Source organism: Carlito syrichta, unplaced genomic scaffold (assembly GCF_000164805.1).
Source record: "Carlito syrichta isolate Samal-C Ts95f unplaced genomic scaffold, Tarsius_syrichta-2.0.1 Scaffold235998, whole genome shotgun sequence".
Taxonomy (NCBI): domain Eukaryota; kingdom Metazoa; phylum Chordata; class Mammalia; order Primates; family Tarsiidae; genus Carlito; species Carlito syrichta.
In genome coordinates this window covers 224,464-242,852 of record NW_007180094.1, presented here as the reverse complement: position 1 = coordinate 242,852, position 18,389 = coordinate 224,464, and the positions used below count along the sequence as shown (strand labels likewise).

Sequence of the window (18,389 nt, the reverse complement as noted above, 5' to 3'; positions counted from 1 at the left end):
TCTGTATACTACAAGATCTGCTTTGATACAACCATCACAGGCCATGTTTGCATTCAACCTTAAGTTCTCCACTAAACCATGATCTTATCTACCCACAACAATCTTTCTCAATTTCCTAATATGAAAGTCTGGTTGTCAGGTGTGAGATAAATCTACACAGACCTGGAAAGTCTCCTAGGAAACACTCAGAAACAGAACAGTTAATTTGCTCACCCTCTCAGCATGTCTAAATCAACATAGTCACCAATGGAAAACATCTGTACATGGCAGACTCTAACTATTAAGAGTAGAAGGCTAGTCTGAGACAGGTTCTGGGAAGAGGTATTCTGTAGCTGCCAACCAGAATAGCTCTCCTTACTCTTACAAACTGTCAAAGAATGCCTATGAAGTAGGGGCTTTGCCAGTGCTATTAGCCAACTGAACCTGCAGACATTTCATCATCCTGCTAGTAAAACCAAGATCAAACCTGTCCCAAAATATAAACAATAACTATCCTATTTAACTGCTCACACTTCTCTCCTGCTCTCTCCCATCTTCACAAGGTAGGTTCCTCAGACTGCCAGGTAAGAGCCAACAATCATCTTTCTGTGCTACCAGAGTGTAGTGTTCAAGACACCAAAGGATCTATAGGGATGATCCATTTATTCTAGATCATCGGATTCCAAATAACTAGAATGTAGCAGTAGTCAAGCCACTTGGGGGAAGGAGTCACAGGGGGTGGGAAGGGTGACAATATTTATAGCATCTACTATTACCCCATCCCCATCTCTCACCTTTTATAGATTAGGTGTCCGAGACTCAGAGTCAGAAGAAGTAATTTGTCTTAGAGGTTCAGGTGGGCATTAAATGAGAATGTCTAATGAAACTCAGTAGACAAATATCAGGTTCCATTCACTTTTTCTCCTCTCAAGAAGCCAGGTTAGGGAGTATAAGGGAAGTGGAAGAGAAGTTAAGCACCTCTTCCAAGTATTTGAGGTGCCTAGAAAAATATAAAATTGGATTGTAGTGGGGAGGCACGGAGCGAGGCCAATGTGTAGGTTATCAATGAAATGAAAAAAATAATGCTATCCTATTTTTCTTTCTGGAAATAATTGTGAGGATTATTGATGTACTACTACAGGCTATGCCTCCAAACTTGTTTTTAGATATTAACCAAGGTCTTCTCTACAAAAACCTGCTGCATCATTTTTAATAAAAAAAATCCTGTGATATGGTAGAAGACAAGTTTCACCATCATCATTTACAGTTAACATTTACTGAATCTTTGATCTATATGAGGCAGTATGCTTTAGATACTTTATCTCATTCAATCTTCAAATTAAGCCTAAGGGGCAGAAGCTATTATCTCCAATTTATAAATAGGAAAAGCAAGACTGAGAAAGGTTAAGAAACTTGATCAAGATCACATAAAGAGCAAGTGCTGAATCAAAATTTAAGCTGGAGTCTTACTCCAGATCCTGTGCTACTGACTTCCGGATCCTCAACTTTTACAAAAGAAGAGGAGGGTTGAGTGGGAAAAAAAGACTTTTACCGAAAGTTGATGGGTACTGCCTTTTAGAAATGACCTTCCAAGGTTCAGTAATGCCAGGCAACTCACTGCCATATGTACTTCTTGTCTTCCATAAACTGGAGCATCTACCATGTGCTAGGTATGCTTGGCACTTCAAAAAATGGCGGCATAATGACACACATGGGTACTCTGTGGGGATGTCCATGAAGAAGCCACAGTCATCTTAATGAGAGATGAAAGGGGCCTCAGAGTTTGGGTTCATAAAAATTCCAGTAGGAACTGATGTCCCCTTAACTGATGTCCTCTTAAGAAAAGCAGCTGTCAGTATTGAATCTTACTGAACCACACTGATTACAAAGAAATAAGCCCAGAATGACAAAAATGAGCTTCCAAAGTGGCAACGATGCCTTGCTGCATTAATGCTACAAATAACATTATTTGGTACCAAAAAGGGTAAAATACAGAAATACCTCAACATTTTAATCTTGAGAGGATGGCTATTTTCTCCCTCTATTCAATAGCTTAATATTGAATTATTCAATAGCTGGCCGAGATCACAGAGAATGAAGACATTAGAAGAATAGAATTTTATCTTAGTAAGAAAAGAAAATTTACCCCATGACTGAAAATCACAGGTAAACTTAATAGTAAGTTTTTTCCTTCCCTTTTGTTTTATCAAAAACATATTTTATATACAGCATCTCTCTAAACATTTAAGAATGTAGATAGCCTTCCCATGCAGCTGTTATCATGTTTTCATCAAGAATTGATTTCCCTTTCCTCTAACTACTAAAACGTCATTTCTCTCATTACCACTATGCACTAACTTTCAAAAAAATTTTAGCCATCTTTTTTTTTTTCTCTCTAATTTATTTGAGAGTCAGGATGTTGACAGTGAACTGAATTGGAGTTGCTGATTTCTTTTCCTATGGCAGTGAACTCCCTAAAATAAAGGCCACCCTCCTAGCAGAAGCAGATGCTGTCTGTCAACTCTACTCCCCTCTTCCTGCCGAAGACTGGCACCCAGCTGCGAATAATTTCATGTTTAGATGGTATATTAAGCAGAAGAAAGACACCCAGAAAGAAGAAAGCCAACATTCACTGTCTGACATAAGCATCAGGGTTAACAGGAACCACTTGCTAAATCTTCCTAACAGCGCCTGGTAGATTCTTGTTGTGGGAGAGAAATGCAAGCTGGTCTGAGTTACAGCTTTCTCTTTTAGAAGTAAGCAGCCTCAAGTGCCCCCCCAGGTAATCAAGGACCATAAAGGAAGATTCCTGACTATTTCCTGGACCACCATTTCTAACCTATTTGTCATAATTTCACAGAAACAGAAAAAGCCTTCCTAAACATTCACCACTGGTTTCATCAGGATTGGGAGAAAGCAGGTACCTTCTGGTTAACTTTGGTGGCGGCCACGGTCAGATTGTGTAGATCCTGGAGATTGCAATCAGTTTCATTCATGCAGCAGCTGGGGGGGATGCCATGTTCCACGAAGTAGGGGCTGGTGCTCCAGTTGGTGTAGTTCTGCACGCCACAGCAGCTCAGCTATTAACAGGGAAAGGAAAAGAATCAAAGCGTGGCAGATCAAAGACACTGTGGTCTCCTCAATCACTGCCTTCCAACTTTTACAAGAGAAACATGGGTCAAATCCCTAAGACGACATGCACAGCTTTGGTAAGTAAAGATGAACTGGACCTCCACTAACAATTAGCAAAGCAGTGCTTCTCTGTCCTGGCAGAGAAGAGTCACCTGTGTGAGTTGTGTACTGTTAAAGATAAAGATGTATACATCCCCTAAATCAAGATTGTTGATTGGGGAGCAGAGGCAAATACGGTTTTAAAAGACTGTCCACTGGGATGTATACTAATATGTAAGTACATTTTTTTTTCAAGATACACATAGGAGCGAGCGCGAGTGCGAGCATGTGTGCTGGTGTTAATAAACTATAGCCCATCAGCTGACTTTTCTTGTAAATAAAGTTTTAAATTGGGACATAGCCACATCTATCATTTACATCCTATCTGTGGTGGCTTTTGGGCTACAGAAACAGAGTTCGGTAGTTGTGACAGAGTGGATGACCCTCAAAAAGCTAAAATATTTACCCTTTGACCCTTTACAGAAAAGTTTGCCAACACCTGATACAGAGATTATTAAAGCAAATGGGCCAAAAATAATTGATGAATCTGAGTATATAATTCCTTATGGTACTCCCAAGACTTTTCTATACAAGTTGAAAATTAGATGAAAATAAGTTACAAAAAAATACTGCTTCTGAAATAAACAAAAACAAAACAAGAAAATCTAAGGCAAAAACCTCCATAGGTGATCCCGGTGAGCAGTCAGGCTTGAGAGCCAGCACTTGCCACCCAAAATGCCTCCAGCCAGGAAAATACTCTTCTATTTCTCTCATATCCTTAGCAAATCACCAGGCAGCCCATGCCATTCACATATCTGACAGATCCTCAATCTCTTCTAGGTCCACTCTTCAATCCTACTCCACTGCCTTAGCCAGTGAATGCAGCTTGCCTGAGCTCTCTGCCCAGCCTGAAGACATTGATTTCAGAAAGCCAGGCTTTGGAGCCAACTCTAAGCAGGGCTATCATACATTCACTACCGGATGCATTTCTAAGGGTTCAGCTCTTAAGAGCAAATGAGTTGTCCTTGTTACACTTGCAGCTTTTACTGATGCAAGGCTCACTCGAAGGAATTGTCCTCCATGGCACTATTTACCTGAATAACTAGAGTCTGTACAAGGACTGGGTATCAACTCTTAGCAATGGAACTGGACCAGGAGTTGGAGAACAGGAATCAATAGCAAACGCTACTGGCCCAACCTACTGACAGCCCGCAAGTCTAAGCACAGACCTCGCAGCCAGGTTCCATCCCGATCTCTTTTTCTGGAACTTACACTGCGCTGCACATGGTCCACTGCCCGGCTCCTCTCATCATTGCCGTTGTAATTCTGCATGGCATCCGTGTAAGTCCTCAGGAAGGTGTCCTTGATCTATGGAAGACAAGGAAGAATGTGGTTGCAGTCTACTACAGCCCAAACTGATTCAGATTCATACCAACTTCTACTCCAACATAGCCTCTTCTGAAGGTCTGTGAATAAATGTAGGTGAGGGAGGGAATGCCCCATTTTCTGAACCAAAAGAGCTCAGAAAATTAACCAAGGCATTTGTGAGCTCAAGAATTAAAAAAAAAATTTTTCCCCTCAGCCTCAGTTCAGAGAAATCCTGACCTATTACATGATTCACTGAAGTGGCCAGCCCATTTCTGAAAGGGCTATGATTGTTAACTGTCAAACTTCAGGCATGAATTTTCTCATTTTTTAAAAAATTGATTAATGTCCACCTTTCTTTCTATAACATTCTTTGTACCTACACAGGAGAAAGGACAGACTACCAGGTGGGGGGGACAAGGAGACTGATTTTTTTTTTTTTTTTGGCCAAACATTGATCCCTATTCTACCATGCAGGAGTGGGAAAAACCAATAGTCACTTACCTGTCTTTATGGAGGTCAATAAAAGAGGCTAACGAACAAGAACTTTTTTGTTAATAAAGGGTTAGCAAAACATTTTCTCCTTCTCTGTGAACACATTTGACTTTGGGGTAACTTTCAAGCTCTGTTCCCCTTGAAGGTAGAGTCTCAGTGTGTTATCAGGCAACCCGGCTTATGGTAAAACTGACCCCAACTGGTGAAATGGTCCAGGTTGAGAGAACAACCAATGACAGTAATTACCTGGTGAAAAACTTAGAGCGAGGCATGGTGACTCTCCTAATTAGGCATATTTCTTGTTGAAATACTGTCAACTATGCTCATGTACAGTTACAAAAAATAGAGACACTAGTTATATGGAGTACCTATGCCAAGGTGACTACCACACTCAGCTGTGTCATCTTATTTCACTGAATCACTTGTGCTGAAGAAAAGCATGGCCGCTGCTGCCCTGCAGGCAAGCTGTGCTTTCTTTACCATATTTTTCTGAGTAGACGGGCTAAGTGTGACCCTACTGTCATCACGTGAGTTTTACTGTTGAGCCAAACTCAAGACCAGCACTGGTGGTCAAAGAGTGGCATTGCAATGCCCACCCATGACACTGCTAAGTGTTTCAGATGAAAAGCGATTAGATAGACGAGGATTTTCAGGCTCTAGACAGCAGGAACCATTGAGAAAAAGACCACCCCTATGAAGCACAGTCACAGCAGCACACAAGAGAAAAGCATGCAAGGGTTCAGGTAGGAGCGAGCCAGCCTTTTCTGGTATTCGCACATGCATCTAGAACACCTACCAGGGCTGTCAAGGCTGTGACTTCTAGCCTAACTTCACTGGAGAATAAGAATGGGGTCTCATTCCAGATGCAGCTCCCATATAAAATGGGTTCTGGAAGCCAGCTTTGGCACCTGGTGTTCCCACCTCTGCTAAGTGGAAAAACCAAGGCAATAGGGAAGGGAGCAGAAAGCACATGAGGCAAGCTCACTGGGAACTGAACTTGGCCAAGCACAAAAGCAAGGCCTGGGGACAGATGATGCCAGACAAAGATCCACAGTAATACTCTACCTCAGTGTTTTTTTTTTTTTAACCTATATTTTATTTTCCCTTTCTAACATGTGTGCATCTAATTCTGGCTTTACTGCTACTTAGAGAAATATAATAATGAATTTTTGAGGCAGCAAGACAATTAGTTTGGCTTGCTTTTGCAGTCTTAGAAATCTATTATACAGATATGCATTGTGTTTTTTAAAGCAGCTATTTTTATTTTTATTTCTATTTTTTTAGAGACAGGGTCTTGCTCTGTTGCCCAGGCTAGAATACAAGGGTGCAATCATGGCTCACTGCAGCCTTGAACTCCTGGGCTCAAGTGATCCTCACACCTCAGCTTTCCTAGCAGTTGGGACTACAGACATGTCCCACCATACCTGGCTAATTTTTTAAACATCTTCTGTAAAGATGGGGCTCGCTGTGTTGCCTAGGCTGTCTCGAAATCCTGACCTCAAGTGATCCTCCCACCTTGGCCTCCCAAAGTGCTGGGATCACAGGCACATACCATCGTGCCCAGCTAGAGGCAGCTATTTTTAAAGAAGTATTTAATTTATATAGAAGGTTACTGCTTTAAAACAGGGTAGAGAATCATTTTATGCAATAGGTACATAGAGAAATAAAAATTCTAGTTTGATGAAATTACTGCATTTAGAATTTCATTGAAATTCTAGGTCATATTACATGGACATTTAGAAAATAGCAATACCATGAAAGAAACCAGCTAGGCTGTATGTACCCTTTCCACATTTCAACAAGTTTCAAAAATCTTCCTCCTGAAGACACTTTAACTGAGTTCTCTACTTTGTGCATACTCACCTCATGACGAAACACAAACCCTGAAATGCCAGCTACCAGTTCAGCCAGGAACACCAGGGACAGAAACATGGCATACTGAAAATCAAGCAGACAAGGACAAAGTCAGATACATCAGGATTAAGAAGAGTGTTTAAGGTAGGTTACTTCCAGTCATAGGGAATTAGAAAAGTTCCCACACACCCTAGGCAAAAGTTTAAAAGAGTTTTAAAAACCTTCTCCAGATTTACCCATATGAGCATTAAAATAGGAATGTGTCTGTTTAATATGCATAAGCACTCTGGAGTACACAGGATGAGGAAAGCTCATTGAGGGACTAGCCTAGTGCCTGTCAGCTTGGCTCAACCAGGAGAAACCCGGAAGAGCCTTTCACAACTAAGGTATCCAAGATTTGTAATATTAGAAAACTAATCTGGAGGTCACAGGGCACAGTTCTTCCCTGTCTGGGGGTCCTTCTTATCACCTTCCTCAAGATGGTCATCTAGCATCTGCAAGCCCCAGTCCCTTGCAGCCTGTTCAGGTTTGAAACTATTCCAACTGTTGGAGAGACTTTCTTTCCCTTGGCTACGAATCTGCCTACTTGGAATTTGTAACTGATATTGGTTCTCCTTTCAGGAGATAGAATATCCAGACCAACCCTTCTTCTCTATGCTAGCCTTTCATGTGTGTGAACACAGCCAGGATGTAAACCTGCTGCTTCTCTTCATTCGGGCAAACTCCTCCAGTTTTCTTAAGCATATCTCAGATGAAACAGCTACAAAACTCCTTCCTTTGAATTGTAGCCCTCCTAACGGGATCTGAAGAACAAAAAGTGCACAAGAGGATGTTCCTTTTCAGTATGGTGGTCATCCCTAGACACTGTAGCCTCGGCAGCTTCCTGTGGGGCTCCTTGCCTCTCTTGCTCTGGACGCTGCATGAAGTATATAGTCTTTCAAAAACAAAGTATGCTACACTGCTCACGACATTTGCAAGCATCTAACACCTTCAGTGCTTCTCAAGGTGGCTGTGCTTCCCAAGTTGATTGTGTGTGTGCTTGCATGTCTACATTCAGGGATATTAAGTGATACTTATGAGACGTTAAGATTGACTTTGAAAGCAGATAAAAGGAAGGAGAATCGATTCCTTACCTACAAGGTACATGTCATACAATCTGTTTCTTCTCATCTCAAAATGAAATACAATGGTTCTGAACCTTCACAATGACCCTAAATGATACTGTAGAATTTGGATAGACTGTACATGGCCACATGACTTACCTGTAAAGTGTACATATGCCTTGTAAAGTTTATATATGCACACACAGAATTGTAAATTATCTTTCTTACCTAAGGGCATATATATTGAAAAAGGAAATATTAGCTTAAAATATCATTTTTTGTAAATATTAACAAAATATCTACAAAGCACAGCCACTAAAATGTTAAACATGCAGTTATGAAAATGCCCCACATACCTGACTTCTCTCTCTCAGCTTCTACAAATGCACTTAGAGTCTATAATACTGAGTGATCTATCACAGAAACAAAGAACTGAGTACCACATGTTCTCACTCATAAGCGGACCCTGAACAGTTATAATAATACTATAAGAAAGGAATTGGCAGTAGTGGGAAACTGCCGGGGCTTGGGTGGGGGGCACACTTCATCATTACGGGTACCTGATCTCAAATTAGGTGAAATGGGGACCAAAGTGAGGCCCAAACTTTACCTGTATAATAACCATTTGTATACCTAATCCTGAATTGTATACCACATCTTTAAATACATTTTTAAAAAAATGAAATTAGAAGCACACTTTACTCTGGGAAGAATTGTGCACGAGGCCTAGGCTCCACTAAAAAGACTTATGGGAAAATAACTGTCGGGTGAGGGTGGAAGAAAGGACATTTGTCTTTGTAGTCAGAAGTACTCCTGGGTTTGAGTTCTCATCTTGTTATGGGCTACTTTAAAAAGAGGCAGCCTCTCTGAGCCTGAAATAGACATAAATATTTTCCGTTGTTTTGCAATTAATGAGGTTATATGAGGACTGTAAAATTCTAGACTGACAATTAATCAAGTGACTTCCACCCTCATCACCCAGATCAGCAGTTTTCAGTCTCTGGCAAGTTTCCTGCTGCCAGGAGCTTCCAGAGAAAAGCTGCTTCACCTACAGAAGGCCTTGGCCAAAAGCCTACTGGGAAGAGCTTGTATTAAATACAGGTGGCAGGAGTAAGACCTTTTTTTCAAATGAAAACATTGGAGTAGAAATAGTCCTGGCTTTGGAAAGAAACATACATGGGTTCAAATCTGAACCTGCCGAGTTTCTATATAGCCCCCAAGTTTCTATGACACAACACAAAAATACAACCTACACTGCATGGTGGCAGTGAGGAATAAATACAATGTAATATGCACTCAGTACAACATCTATCACATAAAAATAACTAAATGATATTTTTAAGATTTTGTTTCTAATTGAAACATAATTATTGCACATATTTATGGCGTAGACTGTGATGTTCTGATACATGTATATTTTGTATAATGGTCAAATCAGGGTAATTAGTGTCTCTATCACCTAAAATATTTAGCATTTTTTTGTCATGAGTACATCCAAAATCCGCTCCACTAGCTATTTGAAATATACATTGTTAACTATAGTTAACTTGGTGTACAATAGAATACCAGATAGTCCTCCTAACTGTAACTTTGCACCCATTTGTCAACCTCTCCCCTTCTCTCCTTTCTGCTCAAGCCTCTAGACAAAGAATAACAAATGCTATGAGGATGTGGAGAAAGGGGAACTCTTACACAGTGTTGATGGGACTGTAAATTAGCACAGCCATTTTGGGAAACAGTGTAGAAGTTCCTCAAAAAAATGACAAACAAGGCTGGGTGTGGTGGCTCAAGCCAGTAATCCCAGCACTTTGGAAGGGTGAGGCAAGAGGATTGCCTGAGTCCACAGGTTCGAGACCAGACTAGGCAAATTGGCGAGATCTTGTCTCTACAATAAATCAAAAACTTAGCTGGGCATGGTAGTGCATACTTGTACTTCCAGCTACTTGGAAGGCTGAGATTGGAAGGATCGCCTGAGCCCAGTAGGTCTAGGCTGCAGTGGCCGGGAGTGTGCCACTGCACTCCAGTCTGGGTGACAGAGTGAGACTCCAACTCAAAAAAATAAAAATAAAATAACTAAAAACTAAAAACAGAACTACCATGTGATCCAGCGATCCTACTGCTGGGTACATATCCAAAGGAAATGAAATCAGTATGTCAAAGCAATAGCTACACACCCATGTTTACTGCAGCACTATTCATAATAGCCAAGATATGGAATCAACCTAAGTGTCCCTTAATAGATTAATGAGTATTTTCAAAATGTGGTACATATATACAATGGAATACTATTCAGCCATAAAAAGAATGAAATCCTGTTATTTGCAACAACGTAGATGAGCCTAGAGGACATTATGATAAGTGAAATAAGTCAGGCACAGAAAGACAAATAGCACATGATCTTACACATATGTGGAATCTAAAAAAGTTTATTTAATATATTTTTTAAAATCCCCAATAGAGCCAAAAGCAGCAAGAAAAATCTTTTCTACTCCTCAAAAGTCTCACCTGCCAGTGAACACTCAAGCATTAGAAGATAATGGTAGTGTGGGATGAAACTATCTTCAGAAGAGGCCAGAGATAACTATTGCATAGTTTACACAACCTATTGATGACTTTATACTCAGCGATGGGGCCAATACTGCTCCCAAAACAAATTTAGAGCGAGACCATGAAAGTATCCCCTCGCCTTCCCCCCTTCAGTTATAGTATTTAAGCTGGGAGAAACTTTGGTGATTTAGTCCAATACTATTTTTTCATAATTAGAAACAAAGGCCCAGAAAGGGTTACATCCTCACCACTGAAGACTTAAGCCATAATCACCCGGTCTTATCACCAGGTCTCTTCTCTTGTTTGGACAGATGGCTTTTTAATGATCTTTCTTTTATAATATCTCTGATGTCAATTCTCCCCTTGCTACTCATTTTAGTAAATAAGAGACTCTTAACAATGGCTATATGGTAGAATCCTCTGAAAAGCTTTTTAGAAAATATGATGCCAGGACCTCACCATCAGAGGTTCTAGTTCAATCGACTGGAGGTGGGACCCTGGCAAAGGTGCGATCCTGGCAAAGGTGTTTTCAAGCAGGTGACCAGGTGATTTACATATGCATCCATTGTTGAGGACCATGGCACCAGACCAAAAGAAACCCTGGTGCTAATGAGAAGTACTAAAAGGTGAATTCAAGGCACGAGGATGGAGTGCCAGGTGACAACTTTTCCACCAACCTGGAAGCATCGGTGGTGGCCGAGGCGTTAGTCTCCTGCATGGTCTATAGGACAGAAAGTGGCCAAGTGTCACTTCCACGAGGTTTCCAACAAAGAGAATGACTGTCCAGTGGCAATTGAGAAGATGTTTCCTTTCAAGTGAATCACCCTCACACCCACACATGTCACTAGATGGTACTGAGTGTTACTACAACCCAGGGCCATACGGTGACAGGCAACATGGCCCTGATAGAATCTCTGCTTCCCCTTTCGCAGAATGGGATGTTGAAATAAGTCATATTAAACAAAATTTTCTTTTTAGGAGGGGGCCTTGCTAAATTTTATCTATAATTTTTTTTAACATTAATTCTCATCCATGAAGAACATAGACAGTGAATAAAGAATGAGACAACTGGACTGGGTGCGGTGGCTCATGCCTGTAATCCCAGCACTTTATGAGGCTGAGGCAAGAGGCTTGAGCCCAGGAGTTTGAGACCAGCCTCAGCAACATAGTGAGACTTCATCTCTACAAACAAACAAAAACTTAGCTGGGCATGGTGGCATGTGCCTATAGTCCCAGTTACTTGGGAAGTTGAGGCAGAAGGATCACCTGAGCCCAGGAGGTCAAGGCTGTGGTGAGCAGTGATCATGCCACTGCACTCCAGCTTGGACAACAGAGTGAGACCCCGACTCAAAAAAAAAAAAAAAAAAGAAAGAAAGAAAGAAAAGAAAATAGAGAGAGAGATTGAGGATGATACAACTGGTCTAACAATGAGTTAAAAATCACAGTAATGGCCTTTTAATAGTCTACCTTTACCCTTTGGGAAACATCACTGCTTTGCTTGGCCCATGAGAGTTTGAACACTGGTTCTGGTAGCCAACAGTTGGCACTGCATCAACTCTCTGAATGGAAAGATTCTGGCCTAGCTCAACTGCCACAGCACTGAGCCAGGTAGTGCAGGTTTAGAGAAGAGCGAGCTCATGCCTCCAGGCATAACCGGGCTCAAGGAGGCAGAAAGTATTTCTCCAATGGGAACTTGGAGGTGAAAGGGTGCTTATGTTCAGGATGTGCCTGCTCACTGAAGCTGTACATCACACGCTTGAGGAGATTTCTATGATAGAGTTCAAAATGGGAACAGGGCATCTTTTCATGGGGATATAAATGGCCTAATGGAATCGCTGGCCACTGCTTTGTCAGCATCTACCTTGAGGAACTGGGACCAGATTTATTCTGCCAGGCTATGTTTGGGGTTGTTTTTCCTTTTGGGGGATTTAAAAGTTGAATTAGGCTAAAATGAAAATCAGTGAATATTAAAGTCTTGTCTGCGACCTCAAGAAGAGTGACTACACCTTTGTGTAATTTACATTTTTATAAAAAATAATTGAAGAAGCAGTGCTGTGTTGTGACATGCTCACCAGTTTCAGCATCCATGGACTTCCACGGCATGTAGCAAAGCATCCAAACAGACCAAAGACGACGATAGTGGTGCCAGTTCCGATGAGCACATAAGGAGCATTTGTGGAGTTCTCAGCAATAAGGGAGATATAGGTGCCCAGAGTAAGTTTGCCCCAGACTCCAACAGCCAGCAGGATCACTCCAGTGATCTGAAAGAGGTGAGAGGAGCATGTGAAACCATTGCCGAGAGATGTAGGAATCAACACAGAGCAATGTGGCCAAATTTGAAGACTCAAGTTTCCAGGAGCAAGATGGTACCTGATATAGAATTTCCTGAGCAATGAGAAATATCAGAGACTGCTAACTAAGATTGTCATGGAGTAAAGACACTTTGATTTTGTTCAGTTAGATGTGCCCCTTACATAATCCCATATGCAGTTATTGTGTTAACTGGAAGTCAAGCCAATGATAAAGAACTTAAAAAGCACATCATGAGACAGGTCTGAGAGCCTTCCCCCAGCTGCCACCTGACACCAAGTTGGGAATAATAACCCCAGGAAGAATGTCAGTCATCCTCTTTGATGCCATGTGTGTAAACAGTATATTTTAAGGACATCTTTCATAATGTTTTAATGAATACAGTGATTCTCTTTGACTATTATAACAGAAATTGCCGCAAAAATTCCAAATATTTATGACTCTCTATTGGTGTGCTGTATTATTTAGAATACTTTATTCAATATAAAATATAAAAATAAAGTGTGTGTGTATAGAAATAGCTATATAGATATATATTTTATCCAATATAAAACTATTCAGAAGAATCTGAAGAATAGTTCCTAGAATTAGCTGTGATACGATTTGCCAAATCCCACTGGTCAGTTGAAAGTAAATTCCTGTAGGAAATCCCCTGGAACCCTGCATCAATCAGGCCTTTACTTTGGGGAAAAGATGCAAGGCTTCATGATATGCCTAACTCTCCACCCCTTGCAGGCCACACGCCCTGGCAGCTGTAGCTGCTGAAACCACCCAGGTTGCTTTGTGTCTCTATTTATCTCCCCAGCTGGTCTGTCTGTCCTTCAGCTCACCAGTACCTTCATAACTCATTCAAACTGCCAGCCTTCTGTTACCACTTCTGACACTGCACGAGACTTGAAAGAAACCCGGTGTCCAAGAGAGCCCATCTCCTGTTTTGCCCCTCCCTAGAGCCCAGAGTCTCATACCAAATGCCTCAGCCCCCTGTCCAGACTGCCCACTCAAGTGAGGAGGCAAGACAAGAAACTGGGAAGAATCAATATCTACCTTGCCAAGACTTCCCTTATCAACGCACTGTCCCTTAATGTCTGTAAATGACCACCACCAAAGGCATGCTATAACATGAACCAAATGGCTGAACCAGTGAAGACATCTAGGCCTCTTTCCTTTATATTCTGAAAACACTTTCTGTAGTTTGGAACCATTAGGTTCCATTATCAGGTTGTTTCTCTGTACAGGAAAAAGAACAAACCCTATACCTTTCCCCACATCAGGCAAGGGTGAGTTCCACCTTTTGGGGGGGAGAGGTCAGCAAAAATAACAAGAGTTTGGTGATACTCTCCTAATTCCTGACCCCGACAGCCTGTTTACTTTGCACAACTATCACTGTGAAAGACAATTAAAAGTTTTAAGTCAGGAAAAGATTGAGAAACTAGTGTTCCTTTTATTAGGCAAAAGTAAACACTTGTGATGCAGTCTTGAGGAGAAAGTGTTTGACACTAATATTTGGGGAAAGGTAGCCCAGTGGAGACCGAAAAGTTCAAGTGGAGAGGAGAGAGGGGTGGAGGGACAAATAAATCAGCTATGGGGGACAATGTACACAGGTGGGGGTGGTGGGTACACAAAGTCCAGATCAAAACTACCTGTACCCCTGAAAGCTACTGAAATAAAAAAAAAATTAAAGTGAAATGTTCCAATGGAGATGGCTTAGTGAATTAAGAAAACCAAGAATGTAGCTATTGCCAAGTATGCTAAGTCCTCTGCTGACACCCGGTGGTTGCTAAAAAAAATACTTTCCTTGAACAGCCTCTTGTGCCACATATGCTTTTTATTCCTTAAAATAAAAACATAAGAATCAACTCTCAAGTCATTAGGGGTAAGAACGCAGTAAACACTATGTAGAAAAGAACAGTGCCTGAGCCATCTTTTATTAACGCCTACCACAGTGCCAAGTACAAAGTAAAAGCTTACTGTTCACTGACCAAAAAAATACATTTTATATCTCTGGGTCTTAGAACCTGTATTTTATAAAACAGAGCCTATCAAATTCCAAATAGTTACAAAACTTCTAAATCGAGTAAATACTCTAAGGTCATTTAAAATGGAGCCAAAGAGAAACTTCTCCCATACTTTTCACTCTAGCGTTACCTGCCTAAAGCTAGAAATATCATAATATAAATGTACTGAACAAAAACAAAAAGTCAGTTAAGCTAGTCATTGTTTAGGCTGAATATATGTCTCATCTAGAGACTTATGACTTGATTGTTTCCAAACATTCAGTAATATTTCAGATATTAATTGAGAAGCTTCGTTCTGTGTACAGCTATTGCTGGTCATTATTGAAATGTGATTGATTTAAGTGGAAATATAGACTACTGATCAAATATCAGAGTTTGGTCTGGGCATGGTGGCTCACGCCTATAATCCTAGCACTTTCAGAGGCTGAGTTGGGAAGATTCCTTGAGCCTTGGAGTTTGAGAACAGCCTGGGCAACATAGTCAGACCTCGTCTCTACAAAAATAATCAAAAAATTAGTTAGGCATGGTGGCATGTGCCTGTAGCTCCAGCTACTCAAGAGGCTGAGGCAGAAGGATGGCCTGAGCCCAGGAGGCTGAGGCTGCAGAGTATCACGATTGTGTCACTGCACTCCAGCCTGGGTGATAGAGTGAGACTCTGACTTAAAGGAAAAAGAAAGGAGTTTGAGATTATCTTTCATTTCTGTGAAAGTTCAGTTACTATCAGAACAACTCCTACATTCGGCATGTCAAAGTTAACACAAATAAGGCAAACAGTATCAAGACTTTGCCTTATCTCCTTTCAAAATATAATTTATCCTAATGCAACCATTGCTTTTTATATATGAAACCTATCCTTGTGTAAAGTACAAAGCCCACAATAGTAATTTGTTAAAATAGTCATATAATGTAAATTATACAAATATCCCATTTTTGAAAAAAAAAGATTATTTTTGGAGACATCAGTGGTGCCTCTGAAAGCTTGCCACTGGGTGCACATAAACACAAAGGGTGCCATACTGCACGGGAGAAAAATCATCCAACATCCTGACCTTGGATGACCCTTAGAGGGTGACAAAATCACCCTCCAAGGGACCCATGTTCCTCTGAGATTGAGTTAGACAGGCTTCAGCCAGCACTCATATGCTAGGAATCTAAGACTAACTCAGAGAGGAAAGGCCTTCTCTAATGTTGCTATCGTCACACTCCTGATGGACCAGTTCTGTGTCTGGAAACCTAAATGCCACATATGTAAGGCCTCATGCACACTTCATAGCCCACCTCTTCAGCCTTATCTCCCTCACTGCTCTGTATGCATTTGATAGAGTTACAGGAAAACTGAGCTATTCTTTGTATAGTTCCCAACCTTTGCTCATGACGATATGCTTACCTAGAATTCCTATCTTTCCTATCACTCTATATCCTAACCTCTGATTGGTACACACTGTACCCACTCCTCTCAGCTTCCTTAAATGTATTCTGAGGTTTACAGTCATGGTCCTGCTCTGCCCTAGCCCCCTCCCATGTATATCCAGGACTGTGACGCCCCTTGAGGGCAGGAGCTGTGTACGTTCCACACAGTCAATGTTCAGTACATGTCTGCTGAATGAATAAACAGTTATTTTGCAGAGTTAGGAAAGGAAAAGAAGTTTCATGTTAGCTATCCATCCACTATGCCCTCTGAACCTCTGTGAAGAGTTATCAGAAATGGTAAGAATGACAACCTGGTCTGTTGAGCAGGCCGTTAATCTGCTGAAATAACAAGGTCAAGGACAAAGAAGAAATTATTAAATAGATAAGGGAGCAAATGGTGAGGCTGCAGCACACTCTTAGGTGAGTAAGACCATACTTGGTGGTGGTAGTGGCAATGGACATGGGGTGGATATTAGAAGAAACAACCAGAAAGCTGAAGGGAAAAATACACCTGCAAGCAAAGAGCTAAAGATCCCTAAAACAATATAACAAACTAGTACTTTCTCACGTTCTTTCTACTATAAAACTATTTCTTACCAAGGATAAGAAACATAAAAAAGTCACTATCATGTATGATTGTTTTCTTGGTTCCTATCAACACATACAGGTCTTTTGACATCTCTCTTTTGCATCAAGGTGCAATGACTAAGTTCAGAGTCCAATAAGGCAATTTTGTGTTTGAGCTCCACAGAGACCTCAGATTCCTTCAGCATACATTACCTTTCTCATGGCAGCTTTGCCTCTTTCTCAGAAGAACTGGTTAGCAAGTAGCCAATGCTGTGGTTTGAGGAGACAGCTCAAATACCATAGATAAACCACATGAGTGGCCTGGTGAAAAACCATCACCACCTTACATGCTCCCAAATTAACCACAAGCCAGGAAGGCAGGCCTAGTTCTCCTTCAGTAGTAACCAAACTGAGGCTCTTTCAGTCTCCTGCTCATTCCCAGCATCTCATTTTTTTGTGTTTACACCACAGCTCAAAAGTTATGGGTAGCAGAACCACTAGGTATAATTAATTTAAGCTTGATGACAAGGTGGACTCAAACTATAACTGCAACATTAGAAAAGTTAGATCAGAACTAGTAAAGTTCTACTCAGGAGGCTGAGTAATTAGAGAATTGACCTCAGGAGTTTGAGACAAACCTAGACAAACCTAGGCAAACTAGTGAGACCCTGTCTCTTTAAAAGCTTTTGCGTGATAGTACATATTACTTTAAAATTACACTGGGGAAAAAAAAACTTAGGTTTGGCAATATGTCAAAGGGTGTCTGAAATGCTCTGGAAGAAACTTACTGGGGTTTATTTTAATCCTAAAATGGATATTAGGGGAGCAGGCGGCAGACATAAATGATTCCCCTTTCTCTTGCCAGGTCAACCCAGCTAAAGCTGGGATGTTGCCTTGCTATCCTTGCAGTGTCTTGCTCCTCAGAGCAGAGCCAGGGATATAGGGCTTCTGTCTTTCTCACGTGTCCAGGAGCATTTTACTTGAGCCCAAGTAAAATGCACGCAGACCACAGACCTTCTGATGAAACTGCTGCAGCTGCTCTCATTCTGCACTAGTTTTGGTCTGAGAGGGTAAAATCCTTATTTCCCCTCACTACAGCCCCACCTTCTACATGAACATATGCACATTATTCTAATACACTACACATTCATATTTATTTTCTCATGCAATTAAATAAAAAAAGACAACAAAAATGAAATCATAGAAGTACAAGCTATCTGAAAGAGACCCCATAAGAAGCCATATGAGATAAAAAGCATGGCATCTAAAAACCTACCCAAAGGCACACATATGAGATCATAGGCAGAAATCTCAGCTAGATTGCATTTTAGTTGAAACCACAATTTAATCAGCCCAGAGGTTTGCAGGCAAATTCCTTCCTGGCAACTACACATAGAGGTATTATGAAATATTCTTCCCCCACTCCAGATAATTCTATAACTCAGAAAAATGCATAACAGAAACTTCATATACATCATCAACAATTAAAGGTTTTCCAGATATTAGGTTTTAAGAAGAAAAGTAGCCAACAAACTACTCTTTCAGTTGATTCTTATATGAGTACATGAACTGA

The 18,389-nt window shown here is 40.9% G+C and overlaps 1 protein-coding gene across 2 annotated transcripts in view; it reads right to left on the bottom strand.

The window, feature by feature from the left end:
• TSPAN7 (tetraspanin 7) overlaps window positions 1–18,389 on the bottom strand; it is a 129,259-nt gene that overhangs the window by 10,426 nt on the left and 100,444 nt on the right. For both annotated transcript variants that reach the window (XM_021709463.1, XM_008051810.2), the window contains exons 2-5: window positions 12,587–12,775; window positions 6,874–6,948; window positions 4,423–4,518; window positions 2,904–3,059 (exon numbers count right to left, since the gene is read on the bottom strand). In XM_021709463.1, coding sequence (XP_021565138.1) covers window positions 2,904–3,059; window positions 4,423–4,518; window positions 6,874–6,948; window positions 12,587–12,775 — 516 coding nt within the window. The remainder of the gene's footprint in view (window positions 1–2,903; window positions 3,060–4,422; window positions 4,519–6,873; window positions 6,949–12,586; window positions 12,776–18,389) is intronic.